This window comes from Malaclemys terrapin, chromosome 8, assembly GCF_027887155.1.
Source record: "Malaclemys terrapin pileata isolate rMalTer1 chromosome 8, rMalTer1.hap1, whole genome shotgun sequence".
NCBI classification, from domain to species: Eukaryota; Metazoa; Chordata; order Testudines; family Emydidae; genus Malaclemys; species Malaclemys terrapin.
Window position 1 is genome coordinate 38,927,665 of NC_071512.1, and position 27,415 is coordinate 38,955,079.

The 27,415-nt window shown below is 53.6% G+C and overlaps 1 protein-coding gene across 2 annotated transcripts in view; it reads right to left on the reverse strand.

Moving 5' to 3' along the window:
- Window positions 1-24,423, reverse strand: part of ARAP3 (ArfGAP with RhoGAP domain, ankyrin repeat and PH domain 3) — a 58,352-nt gene extending 33,929 nt beyond the window's left edge. For both annotated transcript variants that reach the window (XM_054038195.1, XM_054038194.1), the window contains exons 1-7: window positions 24,338-24,423; window positions 20,525-21,720; window positions 17,458-17,519; window positions 16,480-16,553; window positions 16,081-16,157; window positions 4,474-4,731; window positions 3,906-3,975 (exon numbers count right to left, since the gene is read on the reverse strand). In XM_054038195.1, coding sequence (XP_053894170.1) covers window positions 3,906-3,975; window positions 4,474-4,731; window positions 16,081-16,157; window positions 16,480-16,553; window positions 17,458-17,519; window positions 20,525-21,681 — 1,698 coding nt within the window. In that variant the 5' untranslated portion in view covers window positions 21,682-21,720; window positions 24,338-24,423. The remainder of the gene's footprint in view (window positions 1-3,905; window positions 3,976-4,473; window positions 4,732-16,080; window positions 16,158-16,479; window positions 16,554-17,457; window positions 17,520-20,524; window positions 21,721-24,337) is intronic.
- Between the last annotated feature and the right edge of the window lie 2,992 nt (window positions 24,424-27,415).

Below are 27,415 nucleotides of genomic sequence, written 5' to 3' on the forward strand. Positions count from 1 at the left end.
CCATGGGAATCAAGACTGAGGGGAAAAACAACTGAGGAGAGTTGGCAGTTTTTCAAAGGGACACTATTAAGGGCTCAAAAGCAAGCTATTCCGCTGGTTAGGAAAGATAGAAAATGTGGCAAAAGACCACCTTGGCTTAACCATGAGATCTTGCACGATCTAAAAAATAAAAAGGAGTCATATAAAAAATGGAAACTAGGACAGATTACAAAGGATGAATATAGGCAAACAACACAGGAATGCAGGGGCAAGATTAGAAAGGCAAAGGCACAAAATGAGCTCAAACTAGCTACGGGAATAAAAGGAAACAAGAAGACTTTTTATCAATACATTAGAAGCAAGAGGAAGACCAAAGACAGGGTAGGCCCACTGCTTAGTGAAGAGGGAGAAACAGTAACAGGAAACTTGGAAATGGCAGAGATGCTTAATGACTTCTTTGTTTCGGTCTTCACCGAGAAGTCTGAAGGAATGCCTAACATAGTGAATGCTAATGGGAAGGGGGTAGGTTTAGCAGATAAAATAAAAAAAGAACAAGTTAAAAATCACTTAGAAAAGTTAGATGCCTGCAAGTCACCCGGGCCTGATGAAATGCATCCTAGAATACTCAAGGAGCTAATAGAGGAGGTATCTGAGCCTCTAGCTATTATCTTTGGAAAGTCATGGGAGACGGGAGAGATTCCAGAAGACTGGAAAAGGGCAAATATAGTGCCCATCTATAAAAAGGGAAATAAAAACAACCCAGGTAACTACAGACCAGTTAGTTTAACTTCTGTGCCAGGGAAGATAATGGAGCAAGTAATTAAGGAAATCATCTGCAAACACTTGGAAGGTGGTAAGGTGATAGGGAACAGCCAGCATGGATTTGTGAAGAACAAATCATGTCAAACCAATCTGATAGCTTTCTTTGATAGGATAACGAGCCTTGTGGATAAGGGTGAAGCGGTGGATGTGGTATACCTAGACTTTAGTAAGGCATTTGATACGGTGTCGCATGATATTCTTATCGATAAACTAGGCAAATACAAATTAGATGGGGCTACTATAAGGTGGGTGCATAACTGGCTGGATAACTGTACTCAGAGAGTTGTTATTAATGGTTCCCAATCCTGCTGGAAAGGCGTAACGAGTGGGGTTCCGCAGGGGTCTGTTTTGGGACCGGCTCTGTCCCCAGGGGGGAGGGATAGCTCAGTGGTTTGAGCATTGGCCTGCTAAACCCAGGGTTGTGAGTTCAATCCTTGAGGGGGCCACTTGGGGATCTGGGGCAAAATCAGTACTTGGTCCTGCTAGTGAAGGCAGGGGGCTGGACTCAATGACCTTTCAAGGTCCCTTCCAGTTCTAGGAGATGGGATATCTCCATTAATTTATATTTATTTATTTATCTTCATCAACGACTTAGATATTGGCATAGAAAGTACGCTTATTAAGTTTGCGGATGATACCAAACTGGGAGGGATTGCAACTACTTTGGAGGACAGGGTCATAATTCAGAATGATCTGGACAAATTGGAAAAATGGTCTGAGTTAAACAGGATGAAGTTTAACAAAGACAAATGCAAAGTGCTCCACTTAGGAAGGAAAAATCAATTTCACACATACAGAATGGGAAAAGACTGTCTAGGAAGGAGTACGGCAGAAAGGGATCTAGGGGTTATAGTGGACCACAAGCTAAATATGAGTCAACAGTGTGATGCTGTTGCAAAAAAAGCAAACATGATTCTGGGATGCATTAACAGGTGTGTTGTGAGCAAGACACGAGAAGTCATTCTTCCGCTCTACTCTGCTCTGGTTAGGCCTCAGCTGGAGTATTGTGTCCAGTTCTGGGCGCCGCATTTTAAAAAAGATGTGGAGAAATTGGAAAGGGTCCAAAGAAGAGCAACAAGAATGATTAAAGGTCTTGAGAACATGACCTATGAAGGAAGGCTGAAAGAACTGGGTTTGTTTAGTTTGGAAAAGAGAAGACTGAGAGGGGACATGATAGTAGTTTTCAGGTATCTAAAAGGGTGTCATAAGGAGGAGGGAGAGAACTTGTTCACCTTAGCCTCTAAGGATAGAACCAGAAACAATGGGTTTAAACTGCAGCAAGGGAGGTCTAGGTTGGACATTAGGAAAAAGTTCCTAACTGTCAGGGTGGTTAAACACTGGAACAAATTGCCTAGGGAGGTTGTGGAATCTCCGTCTCTGGAGATATTTAAGAGTAGGTTAGATAAATGTCTATCAGGGATGGTCTAGACAGTATTTGGTCCTGCCATGCGAGCAGGGGACTGGACTCGATGACCTCTCGAGGTCCCTTCCAGTCCTATAATCTATGAATCTATGAATCTATGGGTGGGGGCTCAAACCAGTTCTGTGTTGGATCGACAGAAAGGAACCCCTAGATATTGAACCCAGCCTTGGCTGCTGCTGGCTCCACCTGGCAGAAGGGTTACACGTGCATAGGTGCTGCCCCGTAATGCCTCTGGGATGGCAGGGGATGTGAATGGACAGGCCTTGGCCCAGCTTGACTCAGAGCCCAGACCAAGTCCCTGGTGCTGACAAAGTGAGCAAACAGCTCAGCCCTTGGGCCCAGGCGCATGCAGTGCATGTGCCTTGAGAGGCCATGAACAAGGAGCCCTCCAGCATCACGCATCCATGTCTCAGAGCCAAGCACATACGACTCCCTGGCTCTGGCATGTTCCTCCCGGTGCCTGCTCCCAGGATATTCCTCATCCATAGCACTGGGGTGGGCACATATACAGCCTCCCCTAAGAATGTCTCCCTGGTCAGGTGAGAGGCACTTGGGCCCCCTCCTGGGCTGTTCCCAGGATCAGGCCACGTACGCACTGGGAGCTGCACAGCTCCTGGCTACTAGCTGCAGCATTCCAGTGTACCTGGGGGCAATAGAGTCCTGGGTGCCCAGGAGAGCAGCCCGGCTCAGCTCCTTGGCACCCTGCTGGGGTGCTGCATGTCACTGGTGCGCAGGGCCCTATTTCAGCCTGAGCTCCCCTCTCCCTGAGCACGAGCCCAGACCCTGTCCTGCACCCAGGGCAACACAAACACCCCCAGCTCAGGCCAATCCGCCCTGCTGTCCTGGGAAGGCTCCCTGGGTGTCTGGCTAAGGGGACCCCCTCCCAAAGCTGGGGGGCATGGGGCTGTTCAAGGGGGAAATACACCATTCCCCTGCCCCACCTCCCCTCGGACTCACAGGGCAGAACCAGTTTCCCTCATCCCCCTCCTCTCCTCTTGGCAAAGTCCAGCCTGGTCACAGCCCGAAGGGGGAGGGACAGGGGACACTGCAGTAGGGAATACAGGGGCAGAAAGAGAATGGAAACTGCTATGCACCCAGGCTCAAGGGGGTGCTCCTGCTCCTGTTAAACAAACTGGGACTGGGATACCCCACTCCCACCCCTAGCCCTTCCCCTTCCCCCATTAACCTCATCCCTATCCCTACCCCAGCCCTTCCCCCTCCTCATCAACCTCATCCCCTAATCCCAGCCCATCCCCCAACCCAAGCTCTTCTCCCTCCTCATCAAATTCATCCCCATCCCTCACTCTTTCCTCTCCCCCATCAACCTCATCCCCTAAATTCACCCCATCCCCTAACCAGGGATTAATTTATAATGAAAGAGGTGCTGGAGCTCAGGCCCCGCACAAATTAAGCACTGGCTGTGAGGCCAGGGAGTGGCGGCTGCTGACTGAGCGCCCAGCTCAGGACAGAATTAAGGGTGGCATGGTATGGAGGTGTCAGAGCTATTAACTGCCAAGTCTAGAGGTGCTGGGGCTCAGCCCCCGCACATATTAAGCACTGCCCCTAACCCTGCCCCTCTCCCCTTCTCCTAACCCTGCTTACCCTCCCAGCCCCACCCCTCTCCCTGTCCTGACAGCCCATCCTCTGACTGGGCCCGCTGTGCAGTCCCATGCAGACTTACCTTCTCGCTGTGGAAGTACATGAGGTTTTTCCCATCGAATCTGACGAAGCGCCTCTGGAAAACGTAATTCCTGGTGGGAGGGCAGAGGAGGGGAGGCTGCTGGGGTCAGACCCTGGCAGAACCCTGGCCCCAGACACCCTTAGACCAGCTAGGGCACCCCTGCAGGAGGTGAGAGCTGGGCTCCATGGGTCAGACTCCCCCTCCCAGCAGTCCTGCTGCACCATCCTAGCGACCCGACTGGCCCAGAAGGTCTAGGCAAGCATGACATACATGGCAAGGCTCCCAGCAGTTGCAGGCCTAGTTGCAGCTGGCAGCCTCACCAAACATGGCAGCACCCAGTGTATTCACATGCCAAGATGCACCAGTGCCCGCCATGCAGCAAACCAGCCTCCTGTGGACAGACAGTGACTCCAGGAGTGGAGCCTGGGCAAAGTCAGTGTGGGTCCCAAACCCATCTCCAACCAGAGCTGCACATGGCCTTACCCAGGCACAGGGTGGGGACCTGCTCATCGCTCACCAACGCCCCCCGACGGGCACTCACAAACCCTCCCTGGGGCTGGGCACTTACCCCTGCGGGGAGAGTTTGTCCAGCCAGCCGCTGAGCATGGTGGGTGGACGCTCAGACAGCAAGGTGTAGCTGGCGTATGGGGAGATGGTCAAGTCATCCAGGACCTCGTCTGAGTAGAGGTGAGATGGAAGGCTGAACTGGGAGCCCTCAGCCTGGGGAGCTTCCACCATGGCATAGTCCTTCATGTCGTTCTGGAGGATCCAGTCAAGCTGCTGGGCCCGGCTCTCGTGCTCCTCGGCTGTTCCCTCGCTGCTGGTCCTGTGGGTGGGACACAGCCTGCCTACTGCTGCTTTCTGGACGAGGGGAAGCTGGGGTCCAGCAGCCCCCAGGCAGCACAGACACGGCCTCAGCCCTAGCCCTGCCCTGCTCCTCCTCACAGAGCCAGCGCTCAGCCCTAGCCCACGCTCCACAGGGCACTGGACAAGATGTTTAGGTTGCACCTATGGGGTCCGGGAGTAGAGATGTGGTGCTGTGTGTCAGTCCCACACGGAGTGACTCACAGCCCCCAGATGGCTCACACAAACCTTAAATGACAAGGAGCCGTGTGGGACCCCGGCACGGGCGCAGAGCAGCCCCTAAACATATGCTCTGGGATTGCTCACAGAAAGCAGCATCCTTGGGCTGCCAGTGGGGTCTAACCCCCCTTCTTCCCCTCAAACTTCGGCACCGACCCTCACCAGCTCCTCAAACCCCAGCACCACCACCCCCTCCGCCCCATAAACCCCAGGCACCAACCGCTCCCCTCCCACCCCACAAACCCCGGCACTGACCCTCCCTCCACTCCTCAAACTCCAGCATCAACCCCCCCCTTCTGTCCCTCAAACCCTGGCATCGCCCCCCTCCTGCCCCACAAACCCCAACTGTGTGGGAGAGGGGACTGTAGCATGCCACACAGGGTAACAACTAGGGCCAGGAGATGTTGCTGCTGTTTCCTACTCTGATCTTTTCTCTGTTTGTTTCCCCACCTGTTTTCCTTTCTCTAGCTTTGGCACTTGCCCTTCCTCTGTGAGGCACCCCTCCTGTCTTGATCTGTTATTTTTAATCCTCTTACTTCAGCTCCCTCTATTTCTTCTAGAAGGCCTGTAAACCATCTGTAATGGAATGCCAAACTGCAGCCAACGCATATGTGGTACAGAAGAACATGACATGGTGTCAGGAGTAAACTAAGAACAGAAACAGAAGGAAAACAGCAACAAAGGTTGCAGACAAAAGGAGCATCAACAAAGGTTGCAGGATCTCATCAACATGCCCCAGAGAGCTTCAGCTTTAATAAACCTTCAGATTGGACAGACCAGAAACAATATTTTGCAAGATTTCATATTGCTCCCAAACAGCACAAAGAAACTGGATATATACAGGTATCTTCTTTAAGTTATGCTATGGGAAGGCAAGCAGAATGAATCTTTCAGTCCTCTGACTTTACTGAAGACAGTCACAAAGAAGACGATGAAAGGGTTCTGGCTACGTTTGATGCATACTTTAGATTGCAGAGAACTACAACTTATGAAAGAGCATGTATTCACCAGAGAATTCAAGAACCAGGGGGAAATGTTGAATGTTTTATAAGAACTCTGAATAAATTGGTTGAAAACTGTGATTTGGGGAATGCAAAACATGAAAATATGAGGGAGAGGCTGGTCTTGAGTTAACAGATATAAACCTTTCACAGCAGCTACAAGTGAAGAGAGATTTAACCCTAGCCACCGCTATACAGATAGCAAAACAGTCTGAAATGATGAAAAAGCAAAACCTAGAGAAACTTGAAAACTTGAAAAACCTGTGTAAAGCTGAACCAGTGAAGGATTAACAATCAGCAAGTTAGGGGACCAATAAGCAATCCTTAAGGGCATATCAAAAAGGTATTGCAATGGTAAACAGGGCATTCCTTGTAAATAGTTAGCAAAGCCACCTTAAGTAGACTAGACTCTTTAATGTGTTTGCCTGTATTGTCAGTGAATCAAAGGGTAGATGCTATGTGTATTTGTCTCTGTTTAGCTGTGTTTGTGTGGAAGGGATAGCTCAGTGGTTTAAGCATTAGCCTTTTAAACCCAAGGCTGTGAGCTCAATCCTTGTGGGGGGATCCATTTAGGGATCTGGGGCAAAAATCTGCCTGGGGATTGGTCCTGCTTTAAGCAGGGTGTTGGACTAGATGACCTCCTGAGGTCCCTTCCAACTATGATATCTTGTTAGAAGTTTAACCATGTAACCAGATTAGCTTGTAGATACTAATTCCTTTTCATGTCTTAATTGCCTTATATTATGCACGAGGCTGGTTCAGTTAATCATAAGATCAAAGATGTAAGATACTGTAGCAAACTAATAATATTATTTACATTGTCTTCAACTCACTATGCTATAATGAAATATTAGCTAATTGCCTGATGTGAATGAATGCAACTAGTTTATCTGTGTCTGCAGAGGAAATAGAAGATTAGCTTCAAAGCAACGTTCCACACACAAATCTGCACTGCCTGTTCCTCAGGGGCAGGTCCAGGCCTTATCCTGCCAGCTCTAGTCTACTTAAACTTTGAATAGGAAAAATATAAGTCATAAGATGGAGATCTTCCAAATAATGATTTGGAATAACCTGGAAAATACTTGGAAAGACTTGACCAGACTCTACACCTGGACTGCCTATTGGACTATACCCCTTAAACTGATTCCAGAAAGACTTTTACAAATCAGCAGCCTCACCTCACCATCTCTGCTGTGAAATTGGCCTATGGACTTTACACATATCTGTATGTATGTTGAGCTTTTAACCATTGTAACTCTCCTCTTTCTTTCCCCTTCTATTATTAAACCTGTAGTTTTTAGTTACTAAAGGATTGGCATCAGCGGGATTATTGGGTAAAATCTAAGACTCAAACTGACGTGGGGATAACGTCCAGTCCTTTGGGATTGGTGAACCTCACATATGGTGTACCAGGTTTTCAATAACCCCTCTCTATATTAGACTTTGCTGTCTAGTTGGAAGTCAAGGGCTGGAATGCTTAAAGGGGACTGTATCTGGCTTCTTGTTGATCAATGTGGTGTTACAGACGCTGTTTTGTTACTGGCTTGGTGAATCTAATTATAGAATAAACCCTATTACTTGCAATCTGCCCTGAGTGTAGCATTCTCAGTGTGGCCCATCCAGGCACCCAGTCACAACCTGCAACTAGCTTAGAAACTATAAATAGACATTTGGCTGTTAAAAGTAATTCTCCTAAAACCCCAGAGGCAAGGAGAGAGAATTCTAGGGCTAAAACGGACAAATTCCAGCCTACATACACAAGGTGTGGAAAAAGTCATCTCCCAAGAGATGATGCATGTCCAGCCAGAGGTGTGCAGTATAATAAATGCATGAAATATGGACATTTTGCAGCTGTTTCCTGCACCAAAACAGTCAGGACGTTGACTGATATTACAGGCAAAGAGCCATTGTTTCTGGGATCTATCAGTGTGATTACAGAGAGCCTGCATGGAGAGTGAAATTGAATACTCACAGCAAGACAATTGGACATTAAAATTGACTCAGGAGCTGGCATCAGTGTTATCGCATACGGGACCTACAGTCACCTTCAACCCCTCCCAGAGCAAAAGTCACCTGACAACTCTGACTAGCCCTGGAGGGATTCTGAACTGCATGGACCAGTTCACCACAGACACTATTTACAAAGACAAAAGCTTTGCATTCAGAGTACGTGATCAAAGACCAACAGCCTTCTCAGCCACAGCACGGCAGCCATGTTGTGCCTAGTGAGAAAGGAAGAACTCAACAGAGTACTTGATTTTGTACTTTTGAAAGGAGACCCAGTACAAATCAACTTAAGAGAAAAGGCTGAACCATACAGCATACAAACACCTCTACCAGAGACTCCTTGGAAGAGACTAGCTGTAGATTTATGCGAATTCAGAGGACATCATTTCCTGGTTATCATGGACTATTTTTCCAAGCATATAGAAATAATGTACTTGAAAGACATAACTTGTTGAAGTGTTATCGAGAAACTGAGGTGCGCTTTTGCTCACTTACATATTCCACAACAACTAGTGATGGAAAATGGACCACAATTCACTGCCAAATGAAATATAATATTAATCATATTACAAGCAGTCCACATTCCCCAAACAGAATGGAAGGCTGAGAGAGCTGCAGAGACAGCCAAAAAAATCCTACAGCAGGAAGAACCATTCCTCGCTTCTCTAAGTAACAGATCAATGCCAGTAGCAAATGCTCAAAAGGTCTGTTACACTTTCCCCTCCCTTTTGTCTCCTCTCCCTCTTTGAATACCTGTGAAGTGGCTTTCCCCCTCCCCCTCCCTCCTGGGATGCTTGTGGAATGAATGGGCTGCTTGAACAGCTGCAGGATCAGAAGAGCTCCCAGGTAGACAAGGTGTCTGGAACTTTAATTAGGCAGCAATCACACACCCAATGCATGGGCACTGCAAGGACACTGTCTGAGGTGGAATGTGACCAACCAGACAGGGCCAAGTCATCTCTAGTCGCAGGCCATGAGGAGCAGGTCCTTAAAAGGGGAAGGGGCCATGTGCTTAGCGGTGCACTCACAAGATTGTACCTCCCGCGAAGGCCCTTTGCCCGGACCGCCTGGCCAGTGGTTCGCCGCTTTGCATTTCATCATGCCTCGGGAAGACTTACCTTCATCGCACCATTTATCGCTGCACTGTGGAACATTTACTTTGAAGGATCCTGACATCTCCAGTGCCGGGCCTGTCCTGGGAGCATGAGTATGCGAGTGTGAGTGTGACACCCCCCCCCTTCTTTTGAGCTTAGCTATCAGTATAATAAATGTGCTGCTTTCTGCCAAACTCTGGTGGGTCATTAGTCCTCCCTAACCTTACTAGCTGGCCCAATTTCGGGTAACATTACTGGATATAGTCTAGCACAACTCCTGATGGGAAGACAAGTCAGATTCTTTTCCAAAGTTGGAACAGTAGTTCTATCTCTGAATGGCCAGATCTGAAGAGAATAGCCAAATCAGATAAAGAGGCTAAAAGAGCTTAGGAGCACTATTACAACAGATGTTGTTCACTTAGCAAACTGCCAAGTCTAGAACCTGGTGACCATGCTCATGTCAAACTGGATGGAGAAAATGAACGGACAATCCCTGCTGTTGTGAAGGGAAAGAATTCAGCACCAGATCACCCCCCACCGAGACCAACAGTGGAGAATTCAACAGAAACCACTGACATCTACAATTTGTTCTTCAAAAAGAACAATCAACAGAGCAAACTCTACAAATGACAAATGCAGAACAAGAAGGCGTCTCAAGGATTCCAAACTGACCATAGCTAGCTGTTGCAACTAATGGACAGCCAGCTGACCAAGTTGTTACATGTTCGGGTCTTGTAATTAGAAAACCAGCACAATTCAGAGACACTTAACAGACAAATCCTTACTGAACTTCAAAGACAGCATAAATATTGTAAATGGTGCAATATAGAACTTAAAGGGGGAGATGTGATGGAATGCTAAACTGTATTATACTGTTCAGCCTGCAGGTGGCAGTGTGTAAAATACCGTATTTAAACTAACCTTAGTCAGATCTGGGAAAGCATTACAGTATCTTATGATGAACACAGTTGGTGTGCACAAGTAAACTCTGTAGCCACTCTGGATCTGGTAGAGAAGAACATGACACCCTCCATCAACCTCAAAAGAAGGGGAGGGAGGGGAGGAGGGAAGGGGAGAGTAGATCATCTGCTAAATCTGACCATTCTATCACCCAGCTTCATGTGACATCCTGTCCCACAGCTCTCTAGAGTGTTATCAGTTAGATTGTAAGCTCTCCTGCTGCCTAATTTGTCTTTAAAGCGCCTCATGCACAGTTGGTACTGCACAACTGTGGTAATCAGTTAATATACAGCACAGGAACACTGGACTGAGTGTAGGTTGTCTGGATGTATCTGAGTCAGGTTGATTTGCTAGAGAAGTGTTGTAAATGTCTGGGATGCGTTTGTGTGAGAAGGCAGGGCATTTGCGTATGTGTGTCTGTGGGTCCATATGCATGCCTTTACGTTGCATTTCTTTGGGTTTGTGAGAAGGTTTGAATTTTGCATTACTGTTCCTTAGCAGCATTAACTGGCTTCAATGAGTTTTTATGTCTAAAGTGCCACCAGACTCCTTGTTGTTTATGTCTAAATAATAAATTAAGGGAAAACCTAGGCTGAATGTCAAGAAGCTTTTTTCCAGACACACAAGCTGCATGAGGACGTGGGACTTTTATTACAAAGCACAGACGATGCCGCACTAGGTAACCACAAAATGTCGAGCACTGTCCTGGTGACATAAAGCAGCTCGGGAGTCGGCAGCTCTGCCCCTAAAAGTTACCCCAGTTCAGAGGAATCACTGGGGCTGCAGACTTCAACTATTGGCTCCTGGATCACCGCCACCCCTGAGCCCTCGGGCAGGAGAAATGTCTTGGAGAGTCTGTGACATTATTGATATAATCTGGGACCATATAGAACATGGTTGCAACCAAAGTCCTGTAGTGGCACCAAATCTTGTAAAAAGGGGGTCAAATGAGGTGTCTAAGACAAGGTTATGGTTTGCTGGTTATGATTATGCTGTCTATATGTGTGTATCAATTTTGTAGTTGAAGTTGTGAATATTGGCTCTATACTGTCTGTATTTCAAACTTATGCTATGCTTCTGGGAGACATACCAGACAAGTTGGTGTTAGCTCTGCCTAGCCTGCTTGATGGCCCATTAAGGACCATCAGCTATACAACTGACCCATGGAGAGAAGGCAGATACGCCTTGTAACTCAGCAAAGTATGCAGGAACTTGCCCATGTGACTCCAGACTCCATTTTGCTGTAATTTTCCACAGTAAGAACAAAGAGGTGTTCTTACACCTGGAAAAGACTATAAACGGCTGATGCCTCATCTCCATCTTGTCTTCAATCCTGCTTCTTACCTCTGGAAGGACTTTGCTACAAACTGAAGCTCTGAACAAAGGACTGAGGACCCATCCCAGCTGAGGATGTACTCCAGAGACTTGATTTGAACCTGCAGTTTATTTCATCACTGCTACAAGCCTAAACCAAGAACTTTGCCATTACTGTATGTAATTGATTCCGAGTGCTTGAGTGGCCCACAGGGGCCATAGATAACTGGACTTGAGTTACATCAGTCTGGAAGTGCTAACCTCATTTTGACCAATGCCAGGTACAAGCTGGGCAGAGTAGAATGTACAGTCAACCTGTGGAACTCATTGCCAGGGGATGTTGTGAAGGCCAAAACTATAATAGGGTTCAAAAAAGAATTAGATAAGTTCATGGAGGACAGGTCCATCAATGGCTATTAGACAAGATGGTCAGGGACACAACCCCATGCTCTGGGTGTCCCTAAGCCTCTGATTTCCAGAAACTGGGAGTGGGCAGCAGGGGATGGATTGCTGATTACCTGTTCTGTTCATTCCCTCTGCGGTACCTGGCATTGGCCCCTATCAGAAGACAGGACACTGGGCTAGACAGACAATTGGTCTAACTCTCCATGGCCATTCTTATGTTCTTAGATGTGGTCCAGAGTCTCCTGGATAGCTGTGCAATGACTCTCTCAAAGGAAACTTCAGCCATCTGACAGAGCCCAGCTCCCTCATCCATGGCTCTTGGGAGCCATCCTACATTTTCACTTCCAAAGGAATGAGTCTTCCTAGCCTTTTCTGGAGCGTTTAAAGCATTTCTTAGCTGCTAAAATTCTATTCCAGCCAGCACACGAGCAAGGCGCCTCCAGGGGAAATGAAAATGCTAATTGGCTAGTGAGACCCTGGTGCCCATTGATCAGCTAAACCATGCTCATGCAGCAGTAACTCCCTAAGACTCGGATTTTCACTGTTACACACTGTGTGCACCTGGCACTAAATGAGGGCAGCAGATCTTCAACTTAGATCCTTCCATTCCAAAGGCACAGGCCCTTAATTCTTGAGCTGTAGGAGAGCCTTCATTAGTTAATGGCTGGCTATAGGGAGCTGATGACATGCAGCCTTTGATGCCATCCAGTACTAGCTGGTCCATTACTGTAGATAAATCTGTGATAATTTTCATATGACTTTACATTGTGCCTCTTCATATAACCTTGTGGTGGGTCTACCCACGTGTGACCTCTGTTTTCATGGAACTTTGTATCAAAGCCTCATTTAGAAACTTTGCATTGCCCTTGGTATAATATTATAGCCCCTAAGAATAGAATAAGATAGAAGAAAAATTTCTTTTTGCTAGCAGTAGAACAAGAGCTCCCCCCCCCCCACTCTTAATCAATTGCCCTATTGAATGAATGAGGTGTGAATGAGCAAGGCATGGAAGGCAGCAAGCACCTCCAGACAGCCTCAACTGTTGGAGAGGGGCTGGGAGCCAGACCCAAGGACAATAAAACGTGTCAAGTGGGCTCATTAAAGACAAGCAGACATACCGACGGGGTTAGAAGCAAGCACCTTCTTTTGGAAACACGCTCTTTGCAGCATTGGGACAACACTCAAAAGAAAGCAGCACAAAGGACCAATGGACACAGACACAGAGTTTGAATCTGGTATAGATTTGCATAAGAGGAAAGCTGCTATAAAAGTGAGGTGTCTTGCAGAGGACCCCGGGTCTCGTCTTGTCAACATGGGAGCATCGATCCGGATCGGCAGAAGCCCGGCTCCACCCCCTCCCCCATCTAACTCACCTGGCCAGTGAAGTTAAGGGGAGCAACTAATTGGTAACAACAAGACGGAGTGTGTTTGTGTGTGAGTGTAAGTGTAATATATTATATGCATATAATACAGTGTTAATGAATACATGTATTACTAATAAATGTGGCGTTCTGCCTTATTCCCCCTGAAAAGATCCTGTGCAGTACTTTAAGTACAACATTACCACACACATATTCGTGGCCGTGTATGTAGTCATCTCCTCCATGTAAAGAACATAAGACAAGACCACTCTGATGATTGGAGGCCATGACAAATCATTTCAGCTTTGCTCTTCTTATTATTGTTTATGTCACCAAGGCTCTTTGATCCCACATGTACCAAGCACATTCCTCTTTCTCTCTCTCTCAGCTTCAAGGACACGGACAGAGTCAATACTAGGCACTGAGTCTCCCCATGCCACTCAGCATCAAGGAGTATCGAAATAACTCTGCTCCAAATACTGACCCTATTCATGGTGGCTTCCCTCACAGCACTAGCACAGAGAGGGAGAAATTCACTCCTGTGCAGAGACCAGCACAAAGAGGATGTAAATGAAACCGAAATGGGGCACAGATCTTGGGCTGGCCTGGGCCACAAACTGTGAAGCTGGAAATGAACATTCACCAAGTTCTAGGTGTCTGGGTCTTGGATCTCTCGCTGCAGAGATTTAGTCAAAAAACAATGACTTAGCTTCAGCTCTGTTAGCAAGGCAGGACAACGAACTGGTGTTTGCTAGACAAATCAATGGGAAAAGCCATTTTCTTTTGCCATGCTAAGGGGCTACCAGAAGTAATGGAAAGTCAATTTAAAAATAAGTATTGGATAGTGTCCCTTTAAATTCTGCTGGGATTTACCTGGTGGGGGAGGGGACTAATTTAAGCTCCTGAGACTTTCTGATGGGCCGAGGGAGAGAGGTGGGTTTCTGAATGGGAAGATGCAGTTGGCTAAGTAAATTCTACAGAAAGCAGCATTGCCTTGATCTCGTTAACAAACAAACGTGTGATTCTCCGACAGAAGAGCTGAAGGGAAATAAGAGCTGGTAGCAAGCAATAGTGATACCCATGAGGGGGGAAAATGAAAAAAATCTAATGTCCATAAGAATCATTTTACTCTAATCTGGGTCCCAAAGACTGAAATGTTTTAATCATAATTGTACAGATTTTGCATGGTGTTACACGGCAGTTACGGTTTCTGATGAAGGAGAAACTTTCTGTTATGAAGAACAATGAGGGAAAATAGGCATTAAACTTACAAAAAAAATAAAAATAAGAAAGCATTCCAGCGTAGCCGATGCCCAAGGTTGCAGTGAGTATTAACTACATGGTAGTTTGCAGAGTTAGTGTTATTCCTAAACTAATTAACAGATTTACGTGCTGTGACCAAGTGGGAATATTTTTATGAGTCCTGTTTGTGCCCCAGTTTCCCCTGTGTGCTGCACTGTTACCAAATGAGTGGAAGGGGACTGTTTGCTCTCAGGGCAGGCTGGCACATACATGTGTGTGTGTCACCTACTGTCTAGGCTTTAGTCTCCATATGAAGGGAGCATCTGAGAAGGCAGTGGCAAATCCAGTCACGAGGACATTGGCACCTAGCAACCAGAGGGGAGATGGATTTCTATGCCTCTCCTTAGGGAACATGCACAACAATCCTCCAAGTCGGGATCAAAAGACTGGAGAGATGGGGAATAAGAGCAGGCTGCTGGAAGGAGTCAGGGATCTCAACTGGCATCTGAGGAAGGAGATCAGACAAAGGGACAGACCAAGGTTTAACCAAGGGGTTCCCTACAGCTTGGCTGGGCTCTGGGCTGACCAGAATGGACTATGCTTTAACCTTCAGTTCTCTGTACTACCCTAAGGCCTTTCTGTGCTGTGTGCCAGTTAACGAAAAAACCCGACTGTGTCGACAGTGCTGGGTGAGTGTCACTGTCAATGCTGGGCGAGGTGCATTGATCTCTGCAGAGAGGACTGGTCTCCATTGGGGTCATCTCAGTTGGACACTCTGAGCAGAGATTATGAGGTGCAGCAGGGGGGCTGGAGCCCCAGAGATCCAATCTGGGGAGGCGGTGAAGCCACGTGGCTGACCCTGGAGGAAGAGTCAGACCCCCTGGGGGTCTGGCACACTGAGAGGTGCCTCCTAGACACTGTTGCACAGCTGGGGGTGTAGCCCTGACCCTGTGGATCTGTGACATGCCCATGTTGTGCTCAGAGAGAGAGTGATGTCATTTTGAGAAGACTAAATCCTCTGCATTTTATACATAAGAGCCTGAATCAGGACTTCAAGTGCAAACTTCAACCCTACTCTGGGGTTGCGATTGATGCCTCTGCCTCTGCATTCGGCCCCAGCCCCTTGCAGTTAGGATCACCCTGGCACAGGCCATCTGCAAGCCAGCATGAAGCTGGGGAGGAGTGCGCTGAAGATACTAACAATGGCTGAGAAGAAAAACGAGTGTGAAACCCAACCAACCCCTGGAGCATCTGGCCAATCTGCAGAACGCTCTGTGAGCATGTGGTGCCGCTAATCTCTGAGCTGAGGTGCCATGCCTCGCCAGGAGCGCTGATCTGCCCCCTACATACCAGCGGCTGCTGGTCCATGGCATGGCATGACTGCCTCACCCCAGCTAAAGGCGAGAGAAGGAGCAGATCCAGCTGCAAGGGACATACAACAAGCACCAAGGTGCCAGCCTTGCCCACCCTGGCATCCCCACCTGCTCCTCCAGGGGCTGGCAGCCAGGTTCTCACCACACACGGAAGGAGCAGCTCCCTCAGTCAAACCAGACTGACCCTGGCTTTCCTTGCCCTCTATTGCCCCAGCAGCAGACACCTCTCCCTAAAGCCTGGAAACTACCATCCAACCTGCTTTTCCTGCTTCCTGAGAGCGGAGAGACTCCATGGAGCAGGTTTGAGGCCAGGGGCTATGGGCAGAGGTGCTTACCTGGGCCTTTCTCTCTCCAGCTCGGGGAAGTGCTCTGGCACCACTTCACAGCCTGGCACAGCGGGGGTCCCAGTGCTCTGAAAGGAGACCCTGGTGAGAGCTCTGCTCCATGGCTCTGTCTGCCCAGGCCACCCACCCCTCAACCTCAGGCCTCCTTGGACGCCTTCCCCTGCACCAGCCGGTGCCCAGAAGCCAGAGCCTAGCACCACCCCCTCGCCTGGCTCTGCCAGGGCTGCATTCCGCCGAGCAGCCGAGGCCCGTGGTCCAGCACACACTGCTGCAAGGTGTGGCCAGAGGGAGCGGAAGCCAGGGCATGGCCTTGCTCCTGTTTCATCCAGACTCAAGGCAGGAGCAGAGCCCAAACATCCCCACCCTCCAGTCTGTACACCGGGCCCTCACCTTCTGCTCCCGGGCAGGGAGCCCACCTCCAAACACGGCCTCACAGTAGGGACTGATGGGCTCCTCAGCAGGCTCTGCGGGCACAGACATAGCAGGAAAGGCAGTGAGCTGCTAGCCAGCGCTCTGCTGGAGCTGGGGGGTTGGGGACCTAAAGGGGATGTGGTGGGTGACTCTATCCCTTAGCGCATGGGCACTGCTGTGGGAGGCAGGAGGGCCTGGTGTGGGACGCTGGGCACGCCGTTCACCCCTAGGGACGCCCCTGACACCAGCAGCGCTCACTGGAGCGGGTGCCCCCCACCCTAGCCAGGAGCATGGCCCAGCACTGAGGGGCAGCGCCGCCTACCCCCAGCGCTTCCCAGCGGGGTGGTCCAGGAATGTGTCTGGGGACAAGCCCCTTGCTAGGCAGAGAACCCAGGAGTCACCCTCCAGAGGGGACAGTGGCCACCATTGGAGCAGACACCACTGGGTGGGTTCTGGGGGGCTGGCAGCTTCCAAAGCCATAGAAAAACATAGATGCCCCAACCTCCCCTTGCTCTAGCAGTGCCCTCACCCCCATCCCTGTATGGGCATCAAACCCCCACTCTAGCAATGCCCCACCCCCAACCTCATATGGGCCTCAACTCCTCCCATTCTAGCCATGCCCTCCCATGGGCCCCAACGCCCACCCGCCCCTAGCAGTGCCCCAACCGCCATATGAGCTTCAAACCCCTGCTCTAGCAATGCAGACCCATTCCTGTATGGGCCCCAGCCCCTCCCTACCCCATTCCCCTATTGCCCACCCCCACTCCAGCAATGCCCCACCCCGCCATCCTTGTATAGGCCTCAATCCCCTCCTACTCTACTAATGCCCCCCAAAAGGCCCACCCCCCACACACTCTATTCATGCCCCTGCACCACCCCCATCCCAGGAAGAAGCGACACAGGCACCTTTGTGGGGACAGGCTGTGCACGTAGAGCGCTGCAGCCTCCAGATCTCACCTGGCCAGCTGGCAGGTCTCTGTGGGACGGGGGGCAGGTCCAGGCTGGGCCATCTGGGAGAGCTAGGAGAGCAGAGGAAACACGTCAGAGCCTCAGGCAGCAGGGTCACCACCTGGCACTCTCTTGAGTGGAGCCTGCACTTGGGGCAACCCTGCCCGGTGTGCGTTGCCCAGACAGGGGGCAGCAAGCAGCGTGGGGCAGAGGAAGGCCCAGTACTAGGCTGGGGGGAGGGAGCTGAGGAGCCTGGTGCAGCGTCCCAGTCAGTGTCTACAGGGAAATCTCCCAGGATGTGGGGAGGGCTCCAACCTCACGGCCAGGCAAGGCCCTTGGAAGAAGGGCTGGCGCTTGCACCCACTGTCTACCCCCAGCCTCTGATTGCACAGGCCAGGCTGGCGGGGGAGGGGCTACCTGCCATGGGAGCAGGGCTGCTCCCCTCCTCAGCGCCGCCATGGGGGAGCCTGTGACTGGAGTGGGTGCTCCCCTCCCCAGTGCCGCCATGGGGGAGCCTGTGACCGGGGGGGAGCCACTCCCGTCCCCAGTGCCACCACAGGGGAGCCTGTGATGAGGGCGAGGGTTTGAAGGCTTCTTTCCCCCAGAATTTCCCATCAATCCTGGAGTGCAACGAGGGGTGTCTGGAGGGCAGGGTCTTGGCCTGCCCAGACAGCCCCCCACATCCCACCCCGCCCCCAGCTTTACTTTCCTAGCTCTCCAGTGGGCTCAGGCCATTACTGCTGTCCATGTCCCAGGCCTGGCACTGACACTTCAGATTCCCTCCCCCAGGTCTGTCCCGGCCACCCAGCTATTGGCCACCAGCTCTAAATCATCAGCCAAGCCTTCTGATGCAGCAGCCTGGTGCTGCCTGCCCCACCCCTCCCCACCCAGCCCAGAAGTGCCCACTTTCCATGGCACAGTGAGGCACGGGCAGGCTCCCTGCAGATGAGCTCTGGGCTCCCCCTCAGCCCCAGGCAGTGTGCCTGCTGCCAGGGGTACTGCTGGCTGCCCCACCTGTCACCACTCAGCTCTGTGGGACCTGCTTCTGCCGGGTCAGTGCCAGAGACTAGGGCAGGAACCAGCATGCAGCAGGACCCAGGGAGCTGCCCACCCCTGGCCGGATGGCGGGTGCATGCGGCGTCGGGACAGTAGGCGAAGGCATCCCCCAACTAGCTGCGATCTAGCTAGACAATAGCCGTGTGGCCATGGCAGCACGGGCAGCAGCATAGGCGAGCCACCAGAGTATGCACCCAGGGTCCTGGGCGGGACAGGACCCAGGTAGCTGGCCCACTATTCTACGGCAGCTACACTGTTATTCCAAGGGAGCAAGCTCCATCTCAGCTAGTGCGGGAAGCAGAGTCTGCGTCCCCAGGTGAGTGAGGAGGGGACCAGGCAGGGAGCAAGGACTGAGGGAGATGACTAGGGCCCTACCAAATTCACGGTCTATTTTAGTCAAATTCATGGTCATAGGATTTTAAAAATTGTTAATTTCATGATTTCAGGTATTTAAATCTGAAATATCACAGTGCTGTAATTGGTAGGGCTCCTGGCCCAAAAAGGAGTTGGCGGGGGGTTGCAAGGTTATTATAGGGGGTATGTGGTACTGCTACCCTCACTTCTGCGCTATGCCTGACGACTGCGCTGCCTTCAGAGCTGTGCAGCTGGAGAGTGGCGGCTGCTGCCCGGGAGCTCAGCTCTGAAGGCAGAGCTGCCGCCAGCAGCAGCACAGAAGTAAGGATGGCATGGTATGGTATTGCCACGCTTACTTCTGTGCTGCTGCCTGCAGAGATGAGCCCTCAGTCAGCAGCTGCCACTCTCCAGCCGACCAGCTCTGAAGGCAGCAGTGCAGAAGGGTGGCAATACCACAACCCCCCTGCAACTCCCTTTTGGGTCAGGACCCCCAGTTTGAGAAACACTGGTCTCCCCCGTGAAATCTGTATAGTTTAGGGTAAAAGCACACACAAGACCAGATTTCATGGTGGGAGATCAAATTTCATGGACTGTGATGCATGTTTTCATGGCCGCGAATTTGGTAGGGCCCTAGAGATGATCCAGCCATGGGCCTCTGAGCCCTCCCCATCCCGCTACAGCCCCCGCACTGTGACCTGGCCACAGGACCCTGAGACCTCCACAGCCCCCTGCGCTGTGACCCAGCCAGGGCCCTGATCCCTCTCCAGCCAGGTCCCCTGCGCTGTGACCCAGCCACTGGGCCCTGAGCCCTCCCCAGCCCGGCCCCTGCACTGTGACAAGGCCATGGGCCCCGGAGCCCTCCCTAGCCTGGCCCGACCCGGCCCCCTGCACTGTGTCCCGGCCATGGGCTCTGAGCCCTCCCCAGCTTGTCCCCTGCACTGTGACCTTGTCACAGGACCCTGAGCCCTCCCCAGCCCGGCCCAGCCCCCTGCGCTGTGACCCAGCCACAGGGCCTTGAGCCCTCCCCAGCCTGGCTCAGCCCCCTGCGCTGTGACCCAGCCAGGGCCCTGAGCCCACCCCAGGAGGGTCCCTGTGCTGTGACCTGCAGGCACAGTTCCTTCCTCTTTTAACCTCTAGTAACTAGATCCTGGAACAACAGCAATGCTGCCCACTAGCCACAGGCACCTCCACTGCTCCTGAGCCAGCCCCAAAGTGACCTCAGCAAGTTCCCTTCTGCCTAGAGGACTGCAAGGTCCAGCAGATCCCTTCCTCAGGGCGTAACCCGCGCTCAGGGCCCAGCACTGGCCTGTGCCCCCAGCCCTGAGAGATCCTGGCCTGGCCTGGCCCATCCATGCTGTGCGCCTTGCCGCAGGGCTCTCCTCATTTCTGACCTCAGCACAGAGGAGTGCTATGAAAGGGGCTTTGTTAGGGTCCACGCATGCCCTCCCCCCCACCTCCAGAGGCCTGAAACGGGGCCTGGGGCTGTCATTTAGGCCAGATGGCTGCACTGCTGGACGAGGCTCTCAGGGGAGACCTAAGCAATGTCTCCGGGAGACATGAGGGGCACAGCAGGGGTTCGGCCTGCCCTGCCCTGCCTGAGCTCTGCCCCTCCTCCTGCTTCCAGGCAGAGGGCAGACCGTGGTGTTAGGAGCAGGCTCACACTTACTCAGGCTTCTCTGCTGGTGTGGTCCCTTGCTGTGTAGCTGAGTCCAGTGGCCGTGGGGTAGGTTGATTCCTCGCAGGCTCCTCATCCCCTGAACACCCAGCTGGTTGTGAAGGGGGCTCAAGTCCCTCATAAATGATATTGGAAACCATCTCCATCCTGCCCCATGCAGAGGCTGGCTGGGAGGGGGCGCCCGGGGCTGGCGAGGGCTCTCTCTGCGCATTGGCAGCAGGGCTGGTTGGAGCAGACAATGGGAAGCTGCACGGCGAGTGGCTCACTCCTGGGCTCGCAGGGCTGCAATCAGCTGGCTGGATCCCCTGGCCGAGGCGTGGAGAGACACCGGGGATGAAAGGAGAGGATTTTCCACACCCAGCCTGGATCTCTACATCATCCAAACCCACTTCAGCCACCCCAGCCCGGGGCATTGGCGTAGGCTCCATAGCACTTTCCTTCCCCACAGGCTGGGGTGCCTGGGGGCCTGCTGAGCCTCTCTCTCCTGAGCCGGCCTGCTGCTCCAGGGTGAACTCCGAGCGCCCAAGATCCATGGAGCTTTCCCCTGGCACAAACCCCTCGTGTACAATGAAAGCAGCAGAAGGCCCCTCACAGCCAGGTTTGCGTGTTGGCACTGATGTCCGTGCCAGCGGCGTGGGCACCAGGCCCTGCTCTGGCCTTGCTGCTGGGTTAGGGCGCTGGAAGAACGTCCTAGGCTTGGGTACCGGCTTGGCAATGGGTGGAGCAGGCTCCATCTCCAGAGGTGGGTTTTGGCTGGGACTAGCTGAACACTGGTGGTTCCCAAGCCCATCAATGGCTGCTACTGGGGCTCCATTAGCAGTACTTGTCCCATTGTTCTCCTTGCCTGCTTGGCACACTCTGGGCACATCCAGGGGCTCTGTACATGTGCCAGGCTTGGCACAGGCATCTCCTGCCATGGGCCTGCCTTTGTCTTGCACCAACAGCTGCGTCTGCTGCACCAGACTCAGGATCCTTTTGCGGTGCCCAGTGGCAGTGATGCCGATCCGCTGCAGGTCTTTGTTGCCTAGGGAGACAGCATCTCTGGCCACTTGGAACCCATGCTGCTTAAAGGTTTCCTGGTATCTCTCCAGATGGATGGTGGCCAGCCAATCAGCGATGTCAGAGTCGGCGTCACACGGGGAGAACATGGCCTGTGGACCCCCACCAGGGGACTGTCAGGCCATCATCTGAGGAAAGAGAAGAGAGGTTGCGGCATCATTGAAGAGACAGGAAGAGATGGTAGTGCCACAGAATAGCCAGCAGGCCCAGTGCTTGGGAGAGCCTGTAGGATCCATGCCCATGCTAGCGCTTTGCTAGGACTCCCCCTGTGAGCTCTGACTGCTCTGCTCCCAGCTCTGTTAGATCCTGCCATGGGCAGTCAGTGGGCTCATGTGCTGCCAGAGGGGTGAGCACTCTGAGCAAGGGCCAGAGCATCAATTGCCCAAACCCTGCCCCAAGCCTTCCAATCCTGACCCCCCTTTTATCTGAGAGGTCACGACCCCAGCCTGTGAGGGTCTCACACACACAGGCCTCTGGCTCCCGATACAGAACTGACTCGATCAGACACGGGGTTGTCCCCTGGCCAGACAAAAGCAAGCCCTGTCCATGGGCATCACTGACTCCATCCCTGCCAGCCCCTCCTCAGGCAAGTTGGGCAGAGGAGCCAGCACATAGCTCTGTCTGGGATTTGTGCTTTGCTGGTATGGAGGATATCGGGCAGTTTGCTGTGTCCAGAATCTCAGTCCGTCCCTTGTGGAGGGGGGACAGGGAACGCAGATACCCATGGTGCAGCTGGGCCCCTCCCTAGGGAGGGTTCTGTGATGCTGGCTGGCTCAGGGAGGGTTCTGTTCTGCTACTGGAAGAACAGCATCAGAATCTCCCTGACAGTAGGGAGGGCATGAGAGAGGTCAGCATGACTCACAGACAAGCCCAGGGAGACAGCATCTGGGACACAGCCCCCAGTCACATGCATTCCAGGCCAGACAGGCTCCCAGCTGTGCTCCCCACACTGCCTGGGGAGATTGCCCACGCAGCTTGAAGGGGCAGCCCCTCTCCCTTCAGATAAGGCCTCTCGGATACCTTGGGACTTTGTAGGGCAGGGGCTGTCTCTCCCTGCATGTCTGTGCAGCACCCAGCATGACAGGGCTCTGATCCTGCTTGGGGCTTCAGTAACACAAACCATAATAACACCAGCTCTCCTCTGCTCCCAGCTCAGGGCTGCCAGCAGAGCTCCCTCCATCCCAGGTCCCAGGACAGAACTCAGGAGCCCTGTGTGCAGCACGATGCTGTGAGGTCCTTTTCCCATGAATCACACTGCTCTGCACCAAGCCAGCTGCGCTGACTCCACGGCCACCAGCAGGGTTTCCAGTTCCTCCATTTCCCCCTATTGTTCAGGGCAGACTTCCTTCCTTCCTGCTGCTCACATTCTCCCACGCAGCCCCCTCCCGCCTCCCTGCAGGAGCCCTGTCGGCCCTGCACAGGGAATGTGTGGCACTGGGAACGGGTAGGTGCGCATCTGTGCACAAGTGTACGCTGGTGTGTCTGCGAGCGTGTAATGTATGAGGCTGTGAGAGTCTGTTGGTGTCCGCAGCAACGTGTAGCCATGCACTTCAGTGTGGGTGCTGTTGTGCAGATGTGTTTGTGCGTGTGCAGAGGTAGTGAGAACAGAGGATACATTAATTTGTCCAGAACCAATTAGCTAAAAAGCCTGGTATGCCAATTAACCTGGAGAGCTCTCCCCATCACAGCAGGAAGCACAGCTGTTTATGTGTAGGTCCTACACTAAATGCCATGAATGTTTTTAATGCCATTTAGTTTTGGAAAGGTGCCCAGGCTAGAGCAGGCCTGTATATCAGTGGGAACATTTGCCAGGACCCAGGCTGTGCTGACACTCAACCATCTGGACCTTCTCTGGCAGGCCCATTTCTGTAATAAGGAAAGGGAAACCTAATCCACTGAGATGGGGCAATAGCAAAGCAGGATCCCAAGCCTGCCTGAGGCTGTGGCTTTATAATCGCACCTTCCTACAAACAACTAGGCAGAGACTGTGCAGGGCAACGGTGATCTGGCCAAGCAGCCATGGAGGCCAGGAAAGAAACATTTATCTGTAGGAAGCCCTCTCCCCACCATACCAGGTGCCAGGGAGTATTGGCTGGCAGGGCAGGGGCTTTCTCAGCCCCCCAGTACCAGGCACAGGCGCCAGGGGGCTTTGACTGGGAGGGGAGTGGGGGTTTCTCAGCTCCCCAGTACCAGGAGGCATTGACTGTTGGGGGAGGGGGTTCGCAACTCCCCAGTACCAGGCGCAGGATGCATAGACTGGGGAGGAGGTTCTCAGCCTCTTCTCCCCCCCTCCCCGTACCAGGTGCCAGGGGGCATTTACTGGCTGGGGGGGAGGGAGGGCGGGTTCTCAGATCCCTGGTACCAGGCGCCAGGGGGCATTAGCTGGGGAGCCGGGGGTGGAGGGACGGGACTGGAAGCTGACTGCCCCTGCCAACTGTCCAACAGAAAGAGACTGTTTTCTGCAGCCCGGGAGAACAGAACCCCCCGCCCCTGGCCCGGCTGCCCGAGCCCACAGAAGCCCAGGCGGGGAGCGAACCGCGCCAGTCACCGCTCCCGGCCGTTAACTCTGGAGCCGAGCGATGTCGAGTCCGAGGATGGCCGCCCCCTTTGCGCTGTCACAGCCGAGCCCCAAGGGGGAGCCTGCCCGGCCCGGCCCAACCCCTCCGGGCGCTCAGCGCGGCCAGTCCTGCCTGGCAGAGCCGCAGGCGGTGCCCTGCGCCCCCTCCCGTCCCCTGCGCCCCTCACCTCTCGCCCTGCAGCGCCGTCCGCTGTACCAAGCGCGGCCGCCAGCCCGGGCCGCTCCTCGGCCACAGGGCTCTGCGCTGCTCGCCGGGCTCAGAGGAACTGCGGCTGGGGCTCGACAGGAGGACGGGACCCAGCGCACTCCCCCGGCCGTCCGGCCCCTCCCCTCGCCGGCACTTCCTCGCCATCCACCGGCCGCTGTACCCTTGTCCCCGCCCCGCACTGCCCCTGCCTCCTCCCATGGTACTGCCCCCTGCCCCCCACAAACATTTCCCCTGCCCCCTCCCTCCCTGGACACTACCCCTGCCCTCCCCTGCATTGCCCCACCCCTCCGGGCACTGCCCCTGTCCCCCCTCCCTGACAACTACCCCGTGCCCCGCCCTGCATTGCCCCTGCCCCCTCCCACCCTGGGCACTGCCCCCCCCCGCATTGCCCCTGACCTTCCTTCCCCACAGCACTGCCTCCTCCCTCCCTGGCTCTGTCCCCTGCCTCTGTCCTTCCTCTCCCATTCACCAGCCCCTGCCCTTGCCCCCACCCTTCTCACATTGCCCCTGCCCTTCCACTCCCCTCCCATCCTGAGCACTGCTCCTTTCCTTCCTTCCTCTGGCACTGCGCCTGCCCCCTCCCTCCCTGGGCACTGTCTCCTGTCCCTGTGCTTCCACTCCGCTCTCTTTGCTGCCCCTGTCCCCTGCCCTTCCTCTCCCATCCACCAGCCCATCTCCACCTCTGCCCTCCTCGCATTGCCCCTGCCCCCTCCTTCCCTGGGCACTGCCCCCTGCCACTGCACTTCGACAACACCCCCCCCCCCGGCACTGCTCCTACTCTTTCACTCCTATCCATCATCCCAGCACCTGCCATTGTTCCAGCACCTCTCTTCCACCCCCTTCCCAAGCACTGTCCCTGCCCCTGCTATTCCTCTCATATCCACCAGCCTCTGCCCCTCCACCTGTCACTGCCCTGTCCCCGACACTGGATCTGCCAATCTGCCCCACCTCCCACTCTGCCCATGGCCTACCCCTTTGCCCTGGCCCTTCTCTCTTCTTCTCAGCCCGTTTCTTGCCCTGTGTCTGGCAGTCGATCTCTGAAGCCTTCAGTATAAGCTGCTGTGGGGTGAGGATACCAGATTCAGCAGGGCCGTGGTCTGGTGTGTGAGGGGAGGGAAGAGTTACTGGGCTAGAAGGGCCATCGATCTGAGCTGGTGGGGCAGGGGAGTCTGAGGGCTGCTGGAGGGGATCCCGGTAGCCCCAGGCAGCAGGAGGGAGTTGGAGTGGACGCAGTGCTGGGAGGGCCAGTTACAGGCGGAAGTGGAACCATTGTTTACGCTGAAGCCCTAGACTCACCAGTGGGTCCCTCCCAGGCTGTAGCTTGGGAAGGCTTGGCTTTGAGTCTTGCTCTCCTGACAGGCGTGACTCATCCGACCAGCCCAGGGAGCCCAGGTGGCAGCTTTCCCCACAGAGAGAGGCCACAGGGACAGCTCCAGCTCATGCCGGGGTCCTACTGAGCACAGTGCTCTGCAGGAGAGCCATGGGGAGTGCCTTGGGCCCCTGCCAGCTTGGTGCAGCCTGGGCTCCTGCCTCCTTGGCATGGGAGAGAGATGCAGCCTCACTGCTTAGCCTGGGGCCGAGGGACTTGCTGCTGCTGCGCAGTGCATGACATGCTACCCCAAGCTGAGCCCCATGCAAACATGAGCAGCGTGCTGGCCTCCCTCTCGCTGGACGCTGACTGGCCATGGCTGCTGGAGGAATGAGGTCCTGTGAGCTGGCCAGATCCCTGGGGCTGCAGCTTGGGGTGTGATGGTGCTGACAGAGCTCTTGCATTGTGTGGGCTCCATGGGAAGCAGGGGATGAGCTAGCTGGTGCCACCTCTGCACCTCATGGCGGAGGAGGGGTTGCAGCTGGAGCATGGCTGGGCCTAATTTCTCCTTCACCCTAAGGCACAGGAATCCCCTAGCATCCCCAGCCCAGCTCCAGAGCTGCTTTCACACAGTCCAGCCTGCTGTGCTCAAGTGCAGCCCCTTGCAAGAGCCCTGAGCAGCCTGGGGATTGCACCACTGCGCCCTGTTACCCAACCCCAGCCGCAGGGCAAGGTGAGCGCTGAAGGGAGAGGCTATCTGTTGCTGCGGGGGCGGAGGCTGAGTTTCCGGCCAGTCTCACAATATCCGTCAGCCCCTCCTATGGCTACTAGCAAGGTGGAGAAGTGCTCTGCGTCCAGTCGGGATTGCTCAAGTGCCCAGCCCCCCGCACTGCAGCCCTGGGTCTCCCTGCCCAGGGGCACAGGCCCAGCAAGCAGGGAGGGGGGTTTGCAGCTACGGGTGAGAAGCTGAAGTAGGCCGGCCATGTGGAAGTCTGAATTGTGCCACTGGGGCAGAGTCGCAACTTCTCCTTATTGCTGGTTTGTTTCCACTTTGGACGCAGCAGAAGCAGAACTGTCTGTAAGGGCTCAGAGCTCAGTCTAACCAGAGCCCCTACCCCTCCCTTTCTCCAACTCCCTCACTGGCCTGCCCACCATGGAGTAGCCTGAGCCCCCTGGAGCTGCATCCTGCACAGGCCAGCATTGCCAGTGAGGGATCGCGGCAGGCCACCTGCAGCATCTGGAAAGCCCAAGCTGGGTGACCACCGATCGTGCCATCAGATAAGGCTAGCAGCTAACACCCTGTCTCTATCGGCGGCTGCATCCGTTCAACTGCTGGCTGAAAAGAAACTGCTCAGCCAGCTGGTGAAAAGTTTGGCTTTGCAGACGTAGGAGCCGCCCTTCTCAGCATCTCTCTGTCTCAGCAGGACAGGCGTGCTGAGGGGCTGAACAGGGATTGGGGTGATCCCAGACACATGGCATGGACGTTAGAGAGCTGGCCAAGATCTGTTCCATCACCAGCCATCTCTTGGGCCTCTGGCCTGTTCTTCACAGAATGCTTGCTAGTGCTGTGTCCTGAGATTCACCAGTGCTTTTTTGTTACACTCCTAGATCCCCCCAGCCACCCCATCCCTGTGGTATGGTGGGCGAGCAGGTGTGCCCTAGGCACAGTCCAGAGCCACTGCCGTGGGCGGTGCCCTGCGCCCCCTCCCGTCCTAGGCACGGGGTGAG